This window comes from Sporothrix schenckii (genome assembly GCF_000961545.1).
Source record: "Sporothrix schenckii 1099-18 chromosome Unknown Cont44, whole genome shotgun sequence".
Taxonomy (NCBI): domain Eukaryota; kingdom Fungi; phylum Ascomycota; class Sordariomycetes; order Ophiostomatales; family Ophiostomataceae; genus Sporothrix; species Sporothrix schenckii.
In genome coordinates, this window is record NW_015971145.1 from 4,359,982 (window position 1) to 4,379,198 (window position 19,217).

The 19,217-nt window shown below is 55.4% G+C and overlaps 8 protein-coding genes across 8 annotated transcripts; 4 read left to right on the forward strand and 4 right to left on the reverse strand.

Moving 5' to 3' along the window:
- Window positions 1-4,679: 4,679 nt before the first annotated feature.
- Window positions 4,680-5,387, reverse strand: SPSK_09784 (uncharacterized protein; the record flags this gene model as incomplete). The annotated part of the gene is made up of 2 exons (XM_016736354.1): window positions 4,680-5,233; window positions 5,294-5,387. The coding sequence occupies 2 exons, from the start codon at window positions 5,385-5,387 to the stop codon at window positions 4,680-4,682; spliced, it is 648 nt and encodes a 215-aa protein (XP_016588131.1).
- Window positions 5,388-5,600: 213 nt separating this feature from the next.
- SPSK_09537 (uncharacterized protein) lies at window positions 5,601-6,626 on the forward strand (the record flags this gene model as incomplete). Its single annotated transcript, XM_016736109.1, has 1 exon — window positions 5,601-6,626. One exon carries the CDS (start codon window positions 5,601-5,603, stop codon window positions 6,624-6,626), a length of 1,026 nt encoding a protein of 341 aa, XP_016588132.1.
- Window positions 6,627-7,011: 385 nt separating this feature from the next.
- SPSK_09378 (60S ribosomal protein L3, mitochondrial precursor) lies at window positions 7,012-8,232 on the reverse strand (the record flags this gene model as incomplete). Its single annotated transcript, XM_016735951.1, has 1 exon — window positions 7,012-8,232. The coding sequence occupies one exon, from the start codon at window positions 8,230-8,232 to the stop codon at window positions 7,012-7,014; it is 1,221 nt and encodes a 406-aa protein (XP_016588133.1).
- A 465-nt stretch (window positions 8,233-8,697) lies between these two features.
- Window positions 8,698-9,719, forward strand: SPSK_10876 (coiled-coil domain-containing protein; the record flags this gene model as incomplete). Its single annotated transcript, XM_016737126.1, has 6 exons — window positions 8,698-8,770; window positions 8,868-8,902; window positions 8,952-8,966; window positions 9,027-9,153; window positions 9,243-9,346; window positions 9,423-9,719. The coding sequence occupies 6 exons, from the start codon at window positions 8,698-8,700 to the stop codon at window positions 9,717-9,719; spliced, it is 651 nt and encodes a 216-aa protein (XP_016588134.1).
- A 191-nt stretch (window positions 9,720-9,910) lies between these two features.
- SPSK_10877 (uncharacterized protein) lies at window positions 9,911-10,615 on the reverse strand (the record flags this gene model as incomplete). The annotated part of the gene is made up of 1 exon (XM_016737127.1): window positions 9,911-10,615. One exon carries the CDS (start codon window positions 10,613-10,615, stop codon window positions 9,911-9,913), a length of 705 nt encoding a protein of 234 aa, XP_016588135.1.
- A 535-nt stretch (window positions 10,616-11,150) lies between these two features.
- On the forward strand, window positions 11,151-12,407 carry SPSK_09337 (uncharacterized protein; the record flags this gene model as incomplete). The annotated part of the gene is made up of 1 exon (XM_016735911.1): window positions 11,151-12,407. The coding sequence occupies one exon, from the start codon at window positions 11,151-11,153 to the stop codon at window positions 12,405-12,407; it is 1,257 nt and encodes a 418-aa protein (XP_016588136.1).
- A 1,206-nt stretch (window positions 12,408-13,613) lies between these two features.
- Window positions 13,614-14,962, forward strand: SPSK_09273 (chitin biosynthesis protein; the record flags this gene model as incomplete). Its single annotated transcript, XM_016735849.1, has 2 exons — window positions 13,614-13,685; window positions 13,754-14,962. The coding sequence occupies 2 exons, from the start codon at window positions 13,614-13,616 to the stop codon at window positions 14,960-14,962; spliced, it is 1,281 nt and encodes a 426-aa protein (XP_016588137.1).
- Window positions 14,963-15,445: 483 nt separating this feature from the next.
- SPSK_08377 (isoleucyl-tRNA synthetase) lies at window positions 15,446-19,045 on the reverse strand (the record flags this gene model as incomplete). The annotated part of the gene is made up of 2 exons (XM_016734976.1): window positions 15,446-18,699; window positions 18,916-19,045. 2 exons carry the CDS (start codon window positions 19,043-19,045, stop codon window positions 15,446-15,448), a joined length of 3,384 nt encoding a protein of 1,127 aa, XP_016588138.1.
- Window positions 19,046-19,217: the final 172 nt, after the last annotated feature.

Sequence of the window (19,217 nt, forward strand, 5' to 3'; positions counted from 1 at the left end):
GTGGAGAGAAACGGTGTATCTTAGATAGGATACGCGTCGAATAGAATTATGTTATACGAAGAACAAAAGAAATAAATCTTGTGAGACTACGGATGGCCAGAAGAAATCAAAAGAGCAGAGATAAATGCATCAACCCAATATCTGATACACCAGCAGCCAAGTCTCGGCACGAGCCCCATGAGGCTTTTGAGAAGAGATGCGCGAATAGTAGAAAGAAAGAAAAAGAGACGTGAACCCCTGCATAACGCAAGAAAACCCGCAAAAAGCATTGGTGATTTGAATCGCGGGCGGACAGGGATTGTCGATGGCGGTGGTCGGCGTTCAGCCTAGGCCGCGTCTGGTCCCTGACGTGTGGTGATGGGCGAATAATGCTACAGAGTACATGTACGGAGTATGGTATTTCGTATACGGCGCAGGGATACTCAATATGTCCCCATCGAGAGGAACAAAGAGCAGATCTAACAAGGCCAGAGACGAGAATGTGAGCGGGAAGATATAATTGGAATTATAAAAAAGGGCAAGTTGGACGCTGTGCGCCGTATTACTTTGGGAAGACAAAAGTAAACAAAGTACAAGTAGTCCATCTGAGCTCAGACAAAGCCAATCATCTAGAGACGTCAAGATCCTTTACAAAAGAAACACAGTACTCCGTACATGAAGCAAGCTTGTAAAAAGGTTAACGAAAGAGGAAAATAGAAAGAGAAGCAGAGCGACAGGAAGACAGAAAACATCTACCAGGGTGCCATGTGGGAAAGAAACGCTTAAGCACACCAGTGCATTGGATTGCTGCTCGTGCGCGATGTCCAGTCCCCTTTTGTCAATTTCATTTTTTGAAATGTCATTACAGAACACTCGCCGCCGATTTGGGCCCAAAAAGTTGGCCCGTCTCCTTTCTCCATGGCACGGAAGAGAGCGCCAAACTGCGACGGGAGCGAGAGCGAGCCAGAACCAAAGTTGCAGCTCGTTTGGTCCGGGCCTGAGAGCGCTGAAGTGGACACGGCCAATGCGACGCAAAAAGGGGAGACCGAGAAAGCAAGGGGAATTCTCCGTACGATGTACAGAATAGTTACTGGGCGATGCAAAAGACACCTAAAATCAAAAGACCAGTTTACCTCGACGCGGGTCAGTCGCGCGGACCTCTTTAATTCGTCGTTTTGCTCTACATTTGCTTCTCAGAAACGGAGCAACTGAAGACCAAGCCAAGGTTGCCCTCCTTTCCTCGCGCCCCAGTTTCTTGAGAACTGCAAAACGGGTCGTCGCCCACACAAGCTCCTCCGCGTGAAGGATTCGGCTCTCCTGCAGAGGATTTTCTCGGTGCTAGGGCCTGGACTGAGCGTCTTAATACTCGCTATAAGGAATCCTGTTGTGCATGAAAAGCTGCCGTCCCTGGTGTGTTTGAACGTGAAAAATAACGATAAATAACGATAGGACGCCCACTATTAAAGACAGAAGTGAATGATTCAAAGCGCGGCTAGAACGTGAAACATCCCATCAAAGAAGCTGTCCGAGTATGTCCGTCGTGCGCACGGGGATATGTAAAATTGGGGCTTTCTACACCAGATAAACGGATAAACAGAGAGAAAGACGTCCATGAGCTCGGTCCTCTTACGGTGCAGCAAATAAAAAAAAAAAAAAAAAGAAAGACGGAATAAAGCAAACTGCTGGTGGAAAAGCGGGTGTCTGTCCCGGCCAACTATTTAGCTTTGTTTGGATCCCAGCTTTGATCGCTCAGCTATGATATTCATGGCGGCAAACTGCAGATGCTTGCACCCTGGTCTCACTCTCACACCACTCATATTTCCTTGTTTTTGTATCCATTCTTTCTGCCCTCTTCCAGCCTCTGCTCCATTCGCTTACTTTTCGCATTCTAGCTCCATATTGCACAACATGCCCAATTCATTATTCTCTTGAAACATATCCTTCTTTTCAGAACCGATAAAAACTGGAAAAAAAAGAAAGCTACCCTTTCTGGTCACTATCCTTTACTGGTATACAACGTACGACGTGACAGAACACCTCTTACGATACCTCTGACATCTTGCACGCGGCTGTGCAGAATTGATTGCAGGCCCTTCCTCTTCGCTTGTGAATATGTACGCACCCACCGATTGTCAGTAGTCAAAGGACGGAAGAGAAAGGTCAAAGCAGGTGTTCCGTTGTTCCGTTGTCCTTATGGGGATCCCGCATGGCCCAATGGTACTCTGTCTTTGCAACCCGAATTTGGGGACAAGTTGTTAGGTTGCTTTTTAAAGAGAAGTGACCGCTCACTGCCTTGGCCTGTCTTCTGGTGTTTTTGCTTACCTGCCGAGCCTGCTGAGCTGCTTTCCATGTGCGTGTTAGTGCGCTATACCCACGTTGCATCTCAAGTGTAACGGTGCGCTCGGATGTCAATCAGTTTTAGCTACTTCGGATAAGGATCTTCGCTACTTTTAATGTCTTTCTCATCCACCCATTCCTTATTCTTCCGTTCTTTGCCCACCTGCTCAAATCCCTCCGTTCCATTATCCGCCTGTCTGCTATTAGCGATCGGGAGCAGGGGCTCTTGGGGAATGCTTCAACAGGACAGGGTGCCACTGGGGAAATGGCTGTCAGTTTCCCCAGCCCCCGTTCTCCGTATGTGGCAACACGTTGTACGACGTAGTACTGCAAAGAATATGCTGTATGTGTACATGTACGATGTACTGCATACCCATATGGAACAGCATCACCCCCTTGCCTTGATCCAATGGACAAATACGATGTACTCTGCATCGGTTCCGACAGCAATCCGTCTGACAGGCCTCTCCAGTTCCATTGATGCCTTGTACGGAGCATCACTCCGTATGGGGTGTTGGTACTAGAAAAACGCCCTGGCCTGACCCTGGCGCCAGGAGAAGCCTGGGTGAGGCGCGAGGAGAATGAGAATGCCGTTGTTAGATGCGGATACATCGCCGTCTAGGAAATGGCATAGAGTTGGTACGTAAAACGTACTACAATCGACATACTTCACTTATCCGAAACTCTGTATCTCTCTCTGTCTCTCTTTTTCTTGGTATTGTATTTGGAAAGTTGTTAATTTGTCACCAGATCAAACAACAAAACATGGAACGGGTTATCCGAGAATGACGCAACCAATAGACACCGGAAGGCATGCCCGATTCAGCCGGACCAGACGACATGGAATGAGGGACGAGACAAGAGAAAGTACCAACTTATCGAATTTGTCAGGGGAAAGAAAGGAACATTAACGAAATCACAGCACAGACAAAGCAAGCCAACGGACACGTCCACGATAAATCTCTGGAGTGATGGGGAGATGGGGCACGTAAACAAGAGACAGCATGGATGAGCCAAAAAGACTGAGGCAACAGGGCAATGTTGTCAGACTCACTTCATATACATCTGTGCTATGCTTTCCTGAAGGCAAGGCAAGGGGTGCTGGGGGCTCATGTGGGATGCTGTTTCTCGAATTGAAGCAGCCCCCAAACATTGATTAACGAAACGGGTTTTACACCCTCTTCTGTTGAGCGTCTCTATATACCACCGGCTTAAGCCGTAATTACAGGAGGCGTCGGTCGGCAGGGAGGAGGACGTCGCATGTGAACGGACTCTGGCCAGCTTAGTTGGTCACACCTCTGACTTTGAGGCTGATGATTTTTTTTATTTCATCTTTATTTTATTTTATTTATTTATTTATTTATTTTTTTTTAAAAAAATGTGTTGGCGAACTTGAGTACCAGATTTACACAGCATTGGGAAAAGAGCTGTGAGAAGAATGGAAGAAGGCATGGAAGAACAGCTTGGTGATACAAGCCCACCGAACGATTATGTGCTGGTCATCACTTTTGTACACCACCCGGCACTCTTGTGTCGCTCTGCCGCGCCGTGCGCATATTGTCCTTGGGATTGTGCAGCCGGCGAAAAAGGTTTGGCTGGCAGAATAGAGAGTGTCAGGAAAAGAGGACAAAGGAGCTAGAGAAGGAGAGCAAAGAGGCAACCAGGGCCATTTCGCGGTACGCCGAAAGTAACATAATGTTCCGTACGAGTTCATCTTTATTACACAAGTTTTGAGGTATCATGACGTACAGAACCTGTGCGAGGTGACGAAATGAGAGTTTGATACGAAAATACGAAAGGAGACAGAAGCAAGAAAGAGACTCTTTTGGCCTAGGAACGTAAGACAAGGCACCCTGCAAGTTCCCAAACGGACTGCAAGGTCAGCAGTGGACTTGTACGACATGCAAGGAGGTCATTTGAGGTTGGTTGTGTGTGTCACGCGAACAACCCCTGCAGTGGGCCAGCTATTGACGGAACGGGAAGACTACGACAGTAGGAAAGATGGAGAGAAAAGAAGAAGGACGCAACAGAAACGTGAAAAGAGAAAGCCGAAACAGAATTAGGAAACATCAGGCGAGCACTTCCAGGGTAGCCCTGTCTCTCTGTATCTGTTTTTCTCCAGCTGTTCTTCTTCAGCCCCTGCCTGCTTGATCATGCCGTGTGAACCCGCGTAGCACAAAAGCTCGTAATGGTTATAGGGGATGTTGGTAAACGGCGATGCCGGACGCAGAAAAGTATCTGATAAAAAAAAACACACAATCTGGTATTCTTCTCTCGCTAAATAGAATGCGCCAAAATCCGTTTGTCGCTGCCTCATATTGGCAACATCCCGTGCTGCACGCCTTTCGCCTTCGTTTCCTGCCTCACGCACCCTTGTACTCGTACCGCAGCCGGCCCAGCTCCCGCTCGGGGTCCACACCGGCCATGGTCACCTTGGAGACTAGCACCACGCCATAGATGGCTGCAGGCAAACTGCCCAGCAGCCGATATGGCGTGCTGGATGTTGCTCCTCTGGATACGAACAGAGAGAGTAGCAGCACGGCACACAGACCCAGATTTAAAAAGGGCAGGTACACCTCCAGTGGCGGTGGCCGGCCGCCGGCGCCTGACCAGTCCGACAGGCGAAGCGCCGCAGCAGAAGCTTCGCGGCCTTTGCCTTTGATGTCGGCACCGCTCCACGCGTCCAGCACGCGGATGCCCGTCTTGGTGGGTGATTGCTGGTGCACGAGAAACGCCGTGGCGCCAAGCGATGAGATGCCCAGCATGGACACAATGGCCGTCGAGGGAGACGACGATGTGAAGCAAGCAATCAGAAAGGGGACCACTGCCAGGGCTGGGATGGCCAACAGCACCTGGCGAAACTGCTCGTTGCGCTTCTGGTTCTGTTCGACGAGCGACTGAATGAGCGTATCTTGTTCTGCAAAGTGTCAGCCACGCTCCCAGATAGTCAAAAGCACTCCATACGTAGACATCTTACCCTCCTCATCGAGGACTTCCGGCTCGTCCAAGTGAGCGGCGTCGTCGTCGTCGGTCGGATAGCGGAATGCGCGGCGCACACGCGCTGTGGCCATTATGGCGAATTGTAAAAGGTTACAATTTGGTGCGAATTCGTCAGTGTAAAGGGTGCGCTACCCAAATCCCATCGTCTTCCAGATGCTGCAAAAAGAGATGCCAGGTTGCTTTTTACGTTTTGTCGCTTTCCTTCCGTCTGCTGGTTGACATGTCGTCCCGTGCCTGCCTTGCCATGACGTGTCTAGGGGACATGCACTAAAACGCACAACATCATGCACCTAAACGGGGTCCAGATAAGTACCCGCGATACCGGGTTTTCTCCAGTGCGGGACACGACTGCATCCCAAGATCAGTCCATTTCAACGACCAGCGACGCCCTCCAACCGTCTGGACAGCAAACGACCGGGGACGGCCTCAACTGCGCCTCCTCTGCTCTCCCGCACTCCATTCGCCACACGCACATAACCATGCTGTCAACAGCGGCGGGGAGACGGGCCCTCACCGCTGGCCTGCTGCGGCCACGGCAGCCCCTCGGCCTGGGTCTTGGCCTTGCTCGTGCGACTTGCCCGGCTCTCTTCATTCTCGCCTCTTCCCCCTCTTCTTTGCCGTCTTCCACCTCTCTGTCCCTTTCTTCCTCTACCTCTGCGGCCGGACGCCGTACATACGTCTCCGCACCACGCCCCGGCGACGGCCCGCTCATGGAGCGGCGGGCGGACCGCGAGCTGCCCGATGTCGTCAAGGGCCGCTTCCGCTGGTCTCGTACGCTGCCCTGGTTCCTTCTGATCGTCGCCGGCTGCAGTGTCGCCATTTTCAACTACCAAAAGGCCTCCAGCCCCGTTGTCGCCTCGACGCTGTATGCGCTGCGCACGTCCCCCAAGGCGAGGGCGTACCTTGGCGACGAGGTCTACTTCCAGCAGCGCATCCCCTGGATTGCGGGCGAGATGAACCAGATGCGCGGCCGCATCGACATCAACTTTATGGTCAAGGGCACGCGCAACACCGCGCGCATGCGCTTCACGAGCAACCGGCCGACGGCGCGCGGCACTTTTGAGACGGTTGAGTGGAGCCTGGAGACGAGCGACGGCCGCAAGATCGACCTGCTCGAGGACGTGACCAACGACCCCTTCCGCGGCATCCAGATCCTGCCCGAGGAGTACGTCGAGTCGCTCGAACAGGACTTCGGCGTCGTCCCGCCGCCGGGGGGTGTGCACGGCGAGCATGGCAGCGCGGTGATTTCTGCAAATGCGCTGCAACCGGTGAAGGAGACGCACGGGTTCCGGCAACCGACGAAGCGGTGATCAGGATGGAAGGTGGACGGAGCGTGGCGACGGTGACCACTGCGAAAAGAAAACCTTGAATTTTTTTTTTACAGAGTAAGGAACTCCCTTGGCCGGACATCTGTGTCTTCTTTGGTTCAAAATATGGGATGGCGAGTTCTGGGTGTTTTTTGTCTTCGCAGCTTCTGCATTTCGGCTTTCCGCTCTTCTACACTGTACACATATCCATTACTTATGAGAAAACGAAAAGTAAATCAATGAACAACACGAGACACAATCGTGACAAATGGGTCAACACAATGTTTATGCTATTATCAGTACACGAGAGTCCCTCGGAATTTGGAGAATATACAATCGCTATTTTAGTCCCGTTCACCCTCCTCGTAACTACCATATAACACGGCTCTCACGCCCTTGGTTGTGGTGCCTCTGCTGGTGTCTCCAATACAGCCTCTGGGATAGGTGCCTCGAACTCGGCCTCGATCTCGACGTCCCCGCTGTCCTCCACTGCAAAACCCTCTTCAATCGACAAATCTGAGAAGCCCTTTGACAGCAGTTCGGCAATGCGGCCCTCGCGGCGCGCCTCCTTTAGCTCCAGATGGCGCACGCGCGCCGCCTCCAGCTGCTCGGCCGCCCACGGCGAGCGCTCCTCGACCTGGGCGCGAGTCTTCTCAATGAACGCCGCGGCCGGCTGCGGCTTCTTGACGGCGTCCTGGATCTTGACCAGCGCGCCCTTGGGACCGCCCACGGCGCCCTTGACAACCACAATGCCCAGGTCGTTGTCCACCTGCAGAATGTTGAGGTTCTGCACTGTCACGCGCTCGTTGCCCATGCGGCCGGGCATCTTCTTGCCCGGCATCACACGGCTACCGCTGCCCTGCGACGGGCCCGTCGTGCCCATCGTGCGGTGGTTGAGCGAGTTGCCGTGCGTCTTGTTCTGGCCCTTGAAGCCGTGGCGCTTCATACCACCTGCAAAACCGAAGCCACGCGTGTTGGACCGCACGTCGACCCACTGGCCCACGTGGAACCAGTCGGGTTGAATTGTCACACCGGGCTGCAGCAGGCCCGACGCGTTGCGCACGGGGAACTCGGCGAGGTGCTGCTTGGGCGCAATGCCCTTGGCCTCGTAGTAGCCCAGCTGCGGCGCCGTGACGGTGGCCGCGCGCCGCGTGCCGCTGCCAATCTGCACGGCCCAGTAGCCGTTTTTGGTGCGCGTCTTGTTGGCGACGACCTGCACGCTGTCCAGCTCGAGCACCGTGCAAGGGATGCGCGTGCCGCTCTTGCTGTAAAAGCCCGTCATGCCGCGCTTGGTCGCCAGCACGCCCGTGCGCAGCGGCGTTGTGTTCTCCTTGCGCTTGAGCGAGGCTGCGGGCCCCGTCGTCGGCGCAGGCAGGCCGGCTGTCTGCTGGTTGAACCGCGTCGGCTTGGCGCCTCGCCGCGGTAATGTGCTCCATCCGTACTTCACACCACGGCGGCCCTCCACCACGCGGCCGGACAGCACTGGTGTTGTTGTGTGCGTAGCTATTGATGTTGTCGTCGATGCTGCCTCTGCCATCGTCAGTGCCGTCGTGGTGGCCGTTACCCGCTGCAGGCCAGCCCAGCACCGCGGTAGTAACCGGGGTGCCATTGTGTGATTGTGGTTGAGTTGTTGTTCTTGTGTGGGCGAGAGGTGAGCCGGGAGACGGAGGAAGCGCGGATAGCGCCGGGGAAAACGTGTGTCGTGATGCGGCACAGCCAATTGGGCCGTTTGTGCGCCGTTCGAAAAGTCGATCGGGGTTGCGTCGGTCGCGTGCTAAACACCTCGTCTACAGTCGAATGAGTTTTCGCCAGTGAAGCTATTCGTGTGGTTAGTGAGAAAAAATTGAAGGGAAGCTTGAGCTCGCTTATTGACTAGTGTCTTGTGCTTACTTGTATATATCCAACTAAACGCTATATATTTATACGCATATATACATATTTACCCAAAGGCCAAATTCTCGCCAAACAGGCAGGTCGCTGGGTTCACTACTTCTACCACCTGCACGAGAGAGTCGACGCGAGAGCCGCTCCCCGTCTGCTTCTGCGAGGTGCATGTTCACGAAGCCGGCCGAAAATGGTGTACTACTTCACATCGACGGTCGTGGACCCGCCGGCGTACATATACGTGGGCAAGGACAAGTTTGAAAGTACGGCAACGAGTGACGCTAGTTGTGGCGGAAATCGAACCTGCGAAGCCGATTCATTGTTAAACATGTGAAAAACTGACATTAATACGGTGGATAGATGAGGACTTGATCAAGTTTGGCTGGGAGGAGGACGTATGGTGAGTCTCTTTTGAACCGCATGCGTTTAGTGTGATGCGCTTAGACTGACGAATTCAGGGTATGTTTCGGTCTGGACAGAAAGGCATAATGCATATACATTTTATTCTGACTTTTCCAGTTCCACGTCGACAAGCTGTCTAGCGCACATATTTATCTGAGACTGCCCGAAGGCGACTCGTGGGAGAACATTCCCGAGGATCTGGTCAAGGATCTGGCACAGCTGACGAAGGCCAACTCGATCGAGGGTGCGTCAACTAATAAGTTTATGCCAATCTTATTGGAAAAGATTTTTTGGCTTTTTTTAATCAAAAAGTGCACTGGCTAACCCATACAGGCAACAAGAAGGACAATATTACTATCATCTATACACCATGGTCCAACCTGAAAAAGGACGGCAGTATGGCCGTGGGCCAGGTCAGCTTTAAAGACCAGAAGAAGGTGAGCACTATATTGGACCCGGACTGGTCGACCTAGGACACAAAATTACTATATGTGCACCGTACTCACGTCACAGGTCAAACGCGTACTTGTCCCGATACGAGAAAACGTCATCGTCAATCGGCTCAACAAGACCAAGGTTGAGAAACACCCGGACCTGCGGCAGGAGAAGGAAGACCGGCAGCGAGAACTGCGAAAGCTGGTGCAGGCCAGCCAGCAGGCGCGGAAAAAGGAGGAGGCTCGCATCGCCAAGGAGCGGCAGGAGATCAAGTACCGCAAGGACCACGCGTACGACGATGTGTTCACGGAGGAGAACATGGAGGAGTCCAGCAACCAGAACCGGGCCGAGGACTGGGAGGACGACTTTATGTAGGACAGGAGTGTAACTGTCCTGTGGAGGTGTCGCTTAGTGTCGGCTAGATTTGGCCAAGATATAAAAAAATACAAAAAATCTAGTGAATTCATAAGTAGCATTATAATGCGATCCGTCGTTTCTCGTCTTTGTTTTACGGCCACCGCCCATTCTATTGCGTACACTTTGTCACATTTCCCACCTCTCCCACGCTACTTCCCCCGTCCACCACCGCCGCCAATATTGCTGCCCATCTGATTCACAGACGTGCCCTTGAGTGCGTGGTCGGCCGGATTGGCAGCGGCCTCGTACAGGATGTTGACGGGCGCGCGGCCCAGCTGCATCCACTCGCCGCGGAAGCCTAGATAGCTCAGCCGCGTTACATCCTCCTCGCCGTCGCTGAAGTTGTCCGGGAAGAAGAGGGTCAGTCGGCGCACCTGGCCAAACACAGCGCGCTTAACGGCAAACTCCTGGATGTCGGACGTCTGCGCCAGCTCGAAAGTCTGGGTCGCGTGCCCGGCGTCGGCCTCCTCCTCAGCGGACCCGAAATCGAGATCGTCGCGGTTCTGGAAGACGTGCAGCGTGCGAGGCGCGGATGGCGACGCCGAGCTACGCAGAAGGATGGCGTGCAGCTTGACCTGGCCGGTGAAAGGAACGTGCATGAGCAGCTGCTCGTCGACGTCGCTAGCGAGCTCGGGCTCTTCTGCGAGCCGCTGGTCCCAGGTTTTCTGCACAATGGCGCGGCCGGCACCTGATGTGGCTTCGTTGAGGGTGATGACTTGGGCAAAGTCGACGTGCTGGTAGAGCGAGAACTGCAGGGCGGGCGTGATGTCGTCGGAATGGTCGTGATCATGATTGTGGCCGTGGTGGTCGTGGCCACCGCTGCCGGCGTGCTCGTCATGGCAATGGTGGGACATTTCGACAGCAATCCAAATACAGTCCTAGACCAGGAATTCTGTGAGCTGAAGTCAGGCGTGACGTTGTGAGTGTTGTATTGTCGTCATCTGAATTGCCAAAGAGGTATAACGTCCGTTTCAGAAGCTCTCATTCGAGGGGTAGCTCGAGCCGACGCTTAGTGCACATGGCAGGTGCATTTAGAGTGCTAGATTTAGCGGGTCGCGCCTACCATTTAGACAGCTTTAGTGGCCAATGCCTGCACTGCATTTTCTGCAGCCTAGACAGCCTCAAAACGACGGCTGAGAGTCTGCCGCAAAATAGCTTCTAGATCTTCTTTCGACTTCAAGAACATAGCCCAGCTCACCACGTCCGCCCTTCTGAGCTCATTTTACGCCGTCTCTACTCTCTCGCATCATGGATGCGACACGCTCTACTACACATATTTCCCAATTCCCACTGCGGTGGCTATAGCCGGCTCTCCATCGCGTTTCTGGCTCTCATCACGCGATCTCCGGATCGTCTCTCCTCACCCCTTCTCTCACACAACCATTCGCGATGCTGCTCCCCAGAATACCGGGGATGGCCTTGCGAAGGCCGGCTGGAAGGCGCATTTGTGCGAGGTGCTTGGCGTTACAGAGTGCCGGCTTTGTGACCGGGCCAACCACATCCCCATCCCAGGGCCAAGCCATTCAATCATCCTCCTCCGAGACCCCGACAACGGCGTCAGCATCCATACCGCTGGACCGGCCAAAGGGTCCTAAGCGGGGAAAGACTGCAAAGCCGCCACAGCCAGGGCCTCTGAAGCCGCCATGGCCGGATTCCAATCCAGACGCAGGGCCACAACGGCGCAAGATCTATACGAGCGAGAGAGGCTTGATCGAAAACGCCATTACTATGGCCCGCATCGATCACCCATATAAACTGCCGTTTCCCTCACCCGGTAAGACGAAACACAAGGGCGATCCCATCTTGTCCATTGCCGTGCCCCGCGCCCCCGACTTCCGCAGGGACTTTACCAACCTGGGGCCGGACGTGGTGGCGCCCTGGCGCAAGGGCGGCGTTTTCAAGCTCGTGTCCGAGAAGGAGATTATGGCCGCCGGCACCTCTGGTGATAAAAAGTTCACCAAAAGCTACGGCGTGCGCATCCGCTACAGCCACCTACACAGTCTCCATCCCTGGTCGGCCAATAACCTGGCGGCGTCTCCGGGCATCGAGGACGCGCTCGGGGCCAGCGACGGACAGGGTGTCAGTGCCGCCTCCAGCGGCTGGCCCGTCGGGTTCCCCCATCCCTTTTCGGAGATGGCACGGCGCAGGTACGCCATAAAGAACCGCTCAGACCCGCTGTGGTGGTTCGCAATCGTGTTCGCCGCCGAGGGACAGCTGCCCAACAGCAACCTGGTGCGCAACAAGATGCGGTACAAGCTGCAGAGCGCAGTGGAGGCGGCCCTCCGGCAGCGAGGCTATGCCGCCAACGGCGTCCGTCTCGAGGGTTCGGCCGGTGCAAATGCCAAGTACAGCCAGCTGTATGGCTCGATACGCGCGGATGGGCCCCTGGTTCAGATGCTGACGGCGCCGTACGACGAGCTCGTGGGCTTCTTGGCTCAGGCCATCATTGTCGTGGAGGGGCTGCTAGGTGGCCGCAAGCAGACGAAGCTGGAGTCAGTGCGCAGCGAACCTGAAGGCAGAGGTTCGAGAAACGACGCAGACTACAACACGGGCAAAAATATCAAGGGGGCCCAGGAAACCAAACAATCCAAGGGAAAGAAATCCAAAGACCGCTTCCACCTGCTGCTGGATCCGGCACTCTTTTAAGAGGAAAACAAACCAGAGCAGCAATATACCCATAGACTTGTATTTGTAGATTTGTGTAGGAATATACGTGTGCGTTGCAGTGTCCGAGTATGCAAATGTTGAGTGTCTAGTCGGCCCAAGTATAAACGAGGTCTCCAAATGTAAACACTTTGGTTCGGAGAAGGAGGCCGTAACTATGTCTTGGCAGGTGCTGTTTCAAATAGAATAAATGGAATAAGAATAAAACAAGGAAGCTTGCTGTGCTATGATACTGTACAAGTTTTAACAACTATAAAGATAGAGGGGACAATAAAAACACCTATTGTACAAAACAAAAGGGGGGGGGGGGGGTATGACAAAATTACAGCCCGATGTAAACGAATCCTTTGCTTTCAATAGAAAAAAGTCCTGTGAAACTAGCACCTCGCTGGACCCGGATGGCATCAGCAATCTCGAGTACCTCAATACACATATGCCGTCTGTGCCAGCTCCGATATTGCTATGGCCCATGACCTGCGGGCGACGGTCCTATGGTCGCATGCTGTGATCGTGCTTGTGCACAAAATTATACATCTTCCTGTCTGACACTGCTGTGGCGTGCTATCAGTGTAGCTGTTGTTGACTGGCCATCCCAGTGAAGGTGGATATGCATGAGATATGAATGAATACTTGGCGGACAATAGCTCAAACCTATCAGTTTATATCCCGTCACGCTGTATCGCAAACAATAAATAGGAGCATTGGTCTTCTTTCGATATACCAGGTAATATTATCAGACATTAACAGGCATTCGCTATTCGTTTGCTGAGAAGAACCCGAAACCCCCAGATATAACCCGATGGATCCCTATTTGAGCACTATTGTGCCCTGGCTCCACGTTTTTCAGTGGTCAGATGGAAGCTGTCTAAGCTTGGGAATAAAGTGGAGCACAGCTGCCAGCCCCTGGGCCGTCCGCTTTCGGGCACTGTGGGTCCGCGTCTGGCCAGGCCGCTCCTGCCTTGTGCTGTCCTTGGGACATGACCGCCTGTGGACACTTTACGTAGTGTCCTCAAATCGACCTCCAACCCCCAATTAATCAATTTCTCTGCATCCCGCATCACCACACCACCATCGACCGCATCGCCAGCTACAGCGCACGCCCACCACGAAGCCAACAGCTCTTTGCTGCACGCCCTGACTTTTTTTTCGTCCTCTCTTACATATACACACGACTCACACGCCGCCACGATGCTGGTCTCGCTCACCGTCGGCAAGGTCGACGCCGGCGTGACGGTTCTCCTGACCCAAGACAAACGCCTCGTATGCCACCCCGTCCTTCGCCCTGTCTTTGTTACAGTGTCTAGAATTGGGCCCTAACTACTTGCCAGATCGAGTTCCCCTCCATCCTCCTCCCGCCCAACATCTCCTCGGGCTCCATTGTCGACATCGCGGTCAGCCGCAATCGCGCCTCGGAACAGGCCGCGAAAGACAGCTTCGCGGCCCTCCAGAACCGCATCTACGAAACCTTTGGCGTCGAGCCGCCCACCACCCCCGTCCTGCGCTGCCGCAATGCCACCCAGACCAGCGTCGTCCTCGAGTGGGACCCCATCCAGCTCGCCACGGCCGACCTCGCCAGCTTGTCGCTCTACCGCAACGGCCAAAAAGCCGGCAACATCCCCCGTCCCCTCCAGATGCACTCCACCAAGATTTCAGGCCTCGCCGTCGACACCGAGTACACCTTCCATCTCGTCCTGCGCACCAGCGCCGGCACCTTTAGCAGCGAGAAGCTCGTCGTGCGTACCCACAAGATGACCGACCTCAGCGGTGTCACCATTACGACCGGCATTTTGTCGGGCGCTGCGCGGGAGCGACTGGTGGCCGCCGTCGAGCGCATTGGCGCCAAGCTCGTCGCCGACCCGGGCGCTGTGCGCATCGACACCACCCACTTTGTCACCACCGAGGGCCGTGGCGTCGCTTGGGAAAAGGCGGTCGAGCTCAACATCCCGGTTGTGCGCCCCGAGTGGGTCGAGGCCTGTGAAAAGAACGGCCGCATTCTCGGTGTGACCAAGTACTACCTCGACGCCGTGCGGCCGACCGGTCCCAACGACAACGAGCCTGTCGTACCGCCGCCGCCGCAGCAACAGCAGCAGCAGCAACCGCCGACGCCAAACCAAAACAAGGAGTTGCCCCAGTCACCATCCGACGCGCCGTACTCGTCCACGACACCACCCGCAGGAGCCGGAGCAGCTCCGTCAAGCCACACCGCGGCGGAGCCGTCATCGTCGGCCGCAACATCACCCGCAGAAGCACACGACGACGAGCCCGAGACCCGCGACGACCAAAAGGTGTGGCTTGGCGACCAGGCCGGCCATGAGCAAAAGGTGGCCCTGCGGACAAAGCAGGATGCGAGCCGAGCGGCCGAGGATGGAAACGACGGTGACGACGGCGCCGAAGACGATGAAGAGGAGGATGAGGACGACGATAGCGGACGCGGTAGCCATGCCAACGGCAACGGCAATGGCGCGGCGGCAGACAGCAGCCTTAACAAGACGTCAACGCCTGGCGACGGCAACTCGTTCCAGGATGTGGATCTGTGAGGAGGTCAATTGGAGAGCTGTTTGTAATTTTTTTCTCTTCTATGTCTCGTTGTCGCGTTGTACCATTGGTTCTTTTTGGTGTGTCTTGTTTTCTTTTCTCCGGTCGTGACGTTCAGCCTTGTCTTTCGTTCCATCAAAGGCGATAGAGGCGGTTTTAGTTCCAGCGGGAAAATAAATACCATTTTATTTTGTTTTACCGCGGCCAAGTGTGCTATTGTTATTTGTCGTATTCCGTCCTCTGTACGCCATACGTCGTAACGTAATTACCAAGAAATACCTTGTTAAACCTTGGAGAGGTCATTCATTATACTGGATCGTTGCATTTTTATTTTATTTTATTTTTCATTCTTCCTAATAAAAACACACGCAATGATACATCCGTGCATGAAGTGACCATCATGAAGCAAAATTACCAAACCCCAGCTCTCTATATCGTCGTAAATACCCATTTTGCCAACACCCACTCTTTTTTTATTCCCCCTCTTAGATGCGCAGCAGCCGCAGCATAAATGACAGGTCGCCAATGGCCTGCTCCTCCTCTACAATAAGCGCCTCAGGCTCCTTGTCCGCCGACGAGGGTTCCAGCGTGCCGCGCAGAGCCGTCTGGAAAAGCGGCTCGTGCGACGTCACAACCGACGCCAGATCGACCTCGTCGGGATTCTCCACGACGTGGTAGTGCATGCGCACGTCGTCGGCGGGCACCAGGCCGGCCTTCTTGCGTAGGCGCTGGACGCGGTTGATGATCTCGCGCGCCAGGCCCTCGACCGCCAGCTCCGGGTGCGGCGTCGTGTCGAGCAGCACAATCATGTCGTCGGCAAAACCGGGCTCCCACTTGGGACCGTGGCCCTCCTGGCCCTCGGCCGGCGCAGGAGCCTCCTCTTTGACCTCGCCCTTGGCCTCCTCCTTCGCCTCCTCCTTGGCCCCCTTCGCACCCTTGGCGGCCTTGCCGTCCTTGCTGTCCTTGGACGCGGTGACCGACGAGCCCAGGACGCGCACAATCGAAATGTCGTTCTCCTCGAGCACGATGCCACCAACGTTGATCTTCTTCTCGGCCAGGAACTGGCGCAGCTCATTCTGCGTGAGGCCGGGCAAGTTCTTCTTGACCATCTGCACGTCCTTCTTAAGCTTCTTGCCCAGCGTCGGCCAGTCCACACGCGCCTCCAGCACGATGCCGTACTGCTCCTCGTCACTCGTCAGGATGACGTCGCGGACGTTGAGCTCCTCGCGCACGTACGAGCTGAGCTCCTCCACGTCCGCCAAGATATGTTTGTCGGCAATGACCACCACCGACAGCAGCGGCGTCTTGAGCGACACGTTGCAGCGCTCGCGGGCCGTGCGTGCCAGCTGGATCACCTTCTGCATCGCCGACACCTTGCGCTCAATGACCTCGTCGAAGAGCGACTCCTGCACCGTCGGGAACGACAAGAAGTGCACACTGCGGTCGTCCTTGAAGCTGCCGCGCACTTCGGCGCTGAGATGCGGCTTCAGCAGGCCGTAAATGTGCTCGGTGATGAACGGCGTGAACGGCGCCAGCGCACGCACCAGCGTGAACAGCACCTGGAACAGCGTGTTCATGGCTGCCGTCGTGTCGTCGACGCCCAGGCCCGCGCTGCCCTTGAGACGGCGGCGGTTGAAGCGGATATACCAGTTGGTCAGGTCCTCAATCGACGACAGCAGCCGCGGCACCACCGTGTAGAGGCGGTATCCCGTCATCTCCGCCTCCACAAACTTAAGCAGGCTCTGCATCTCCGCCAGGATCCACCGGTCCATGACGTTGCTGAGGCTTTTGCCGTCGCTGATCACCGACAGATCGGCCACGAAGAACGTGCCCGTCGTCTTCTCGTAGAGGTTCGCCTGCTCCGAGAAGAAGCGGTAGCTGTTCCACAGCGCCAGCAGCACGCGCGACACCATCTCCTTGACACCCGACTCCTTGAAGCGCAGCGACTCGGCACGCACGACAGGCGAGTTGATCATGTACAGACGCAGCGCATCCGCTCCGTACTGCGACAGCACAATGCCCGGGTCGGGGTAGTTTTGCAGGCGCTTGGACATCTTCTTGCCGTCCTCGGCCAGCACGATGCCGTTAACGATGACGTTGCGGAAGGGTGACTGGCCAAATAACCGGTTGGCCAGCACCGTCAGTGTGTAGAACCAACCACGCGTCTGGTCAAGACCCTCGGCAATGAAGTCGGCAGGGAAGAGCGCTGGTGGGCCGTTGGGGTCGTCGGCGCGCTTGGTGTTCTCCGCAAAGGGGAAGTGCGTCGAGGCATACGGCATAGAGCCCGACTCGAACCAACAGTCAAAAATCTCGTTCACGCGGCGCAGCTGGCCCTTGCCCTTGCGCGACGGAATGGTGATGTCGTCAACCTTGTCGCGGTGGATGTCATCGAGCGAACCCTCGTGGCCGCTCAGCTGGCGCAACTCTTCGCGGCTGCCGACGCAGACGATTTCCTCAAAATCGTCGCTGACCCACAACGGCAGAGGCGTACCCCAGTAGCGGTTGCGCGAGACGTTCCAGTCGTGGGCGTTGGCGACCCAGTTGGTGAAGCGCTTCTCCTTGACCGCGCTGGGCACCCACGTGGTCTTCTTTAGGTTGTCGAGCATCTGCGGGATGGCGTCGCCGACACGCACAAACCACGAGGACACCGCCTTGCGGATAAGCTGGGTATCAGAACGCCAGCAGAACTTGTCCGTGTGCATAATCTGGCTCTCCACCAGCAGGCGGCCCGTGCTGCGCAGGTCCTTGAGAATGGCCTTGTCGGCAATCTTGACATGCTGGCCGGCGTACTCAGGGATCTCGTCGGTCAGGCAGCCCTTGTCATCGACCGGGCAAGGCGGAAGGCGCTGGGGGGTAATGAAGCCCGCAGCGACGGCCGCGTCGTAATCCTCCTGACCGAAGGCAGGTGCCTGGTGGACGAGACCAGTGCCCTCGCCCTCTTCGACATAGTCGGCCGGGATGACCTGGAAGCAGTCGGCGTATTTGTCGACGTAGTAGCGGAAGAGCGGTTCATACTTCCAGCCGACCATCTCCTGGCCTTTGATCTTCTTGATGACCTTGTACTTGGCCTTCTTGGGATTCTTGTAGAGGAGCGTCAGGCCAGCCTCTTGGAGGATGTACTGCTTGCCGCTGGCCTCATCGAGGATGACCAGGTACTCAAAGTTCGGGTGGGTGGCGATGAGCAGGTTCGACGGTAGGGTCCAAGGGGTGGTGGTGTAGGCGAGCAGAGACGTGTTCTCATAGCCCTCGACGTTGAGGACGGGGAACGCGACGACAACGGCCGGGTCCTGGGTCAACTTCTCGTTCTGCTTGGACTCCATGTGGCTGAGGGGCGTGCCGAGGGCGGTCGAAAACGGCATGATCTGGTAGGCGCGGTAGACGGTGCCCTTGTCGAAGAGCTGCTTGAAGACCCACCAGCAGGACTCCATGAACCGGACGTCCATGCTCTTGTAGTCGTTGTCGAAGTCGATCCAGCGGCCGAGGCGCTCGACGGTGCTGCGCCATTCGGCCGAGTAGCGCATCACAATGGCCTTGCACTCCTCGTTGTACTTGGCGATGCCCATCTTCTTAACGGCGTCCTGGGCGGACATGCCGTGCTTCTTGTCAATCTCGTACTCGATGGGCACGCCGTGCGTGTCCCAGCCAAACCGACGCGGCACGTGGTAGCCCTTCATAGCCCAATACCGGGGGATGATGTCCTTGATGGTCGAGGCCAGCAGATGGCCATAGTGGGGCAGGCCTGTTATGAAAAGTGGTCAGTATGATGTCGACAAGCGGTGGAGGTCGAGGGGTGTTTGCTGTCTCGAGAAAAATGGTTGTCGTGAACGCGACACATCGCGAGACGGTGAGAATTACCGGTAGCTAAAAGAGAGCGCACGTGTGTTAGCAGACTGTTTGCAGGACCCAATTGCGCGTCACAGCGTCCGAGTCTCGTCCCTCCTCCAGAACAACGTACCAAACGGCGGTCCATCGTAGAAAGTGAAGGGCTTGTTGCCCTCGTTCAGTTTGACTTGCGTCTGGAAGGCATCGATCTCACGCCAGAAGCGGATGACCTCCTCCTCGGTCTTCGGAAAGTTGATGCTCATGGTGAACGACTACTGCTGCAGCAGCATAGGAAAATGCTCGAAACAAAAAAAGAAAAGAAAAGAAAAGGGCGCCAAGTAGTCACCACGAGCGTTGTTGGCTTCCAGACAGCAAGTATCGCCAGAAATGCAGAGTATATATGTTTTCGCTGCAGCGTGAGTCACTCTTGCAGGT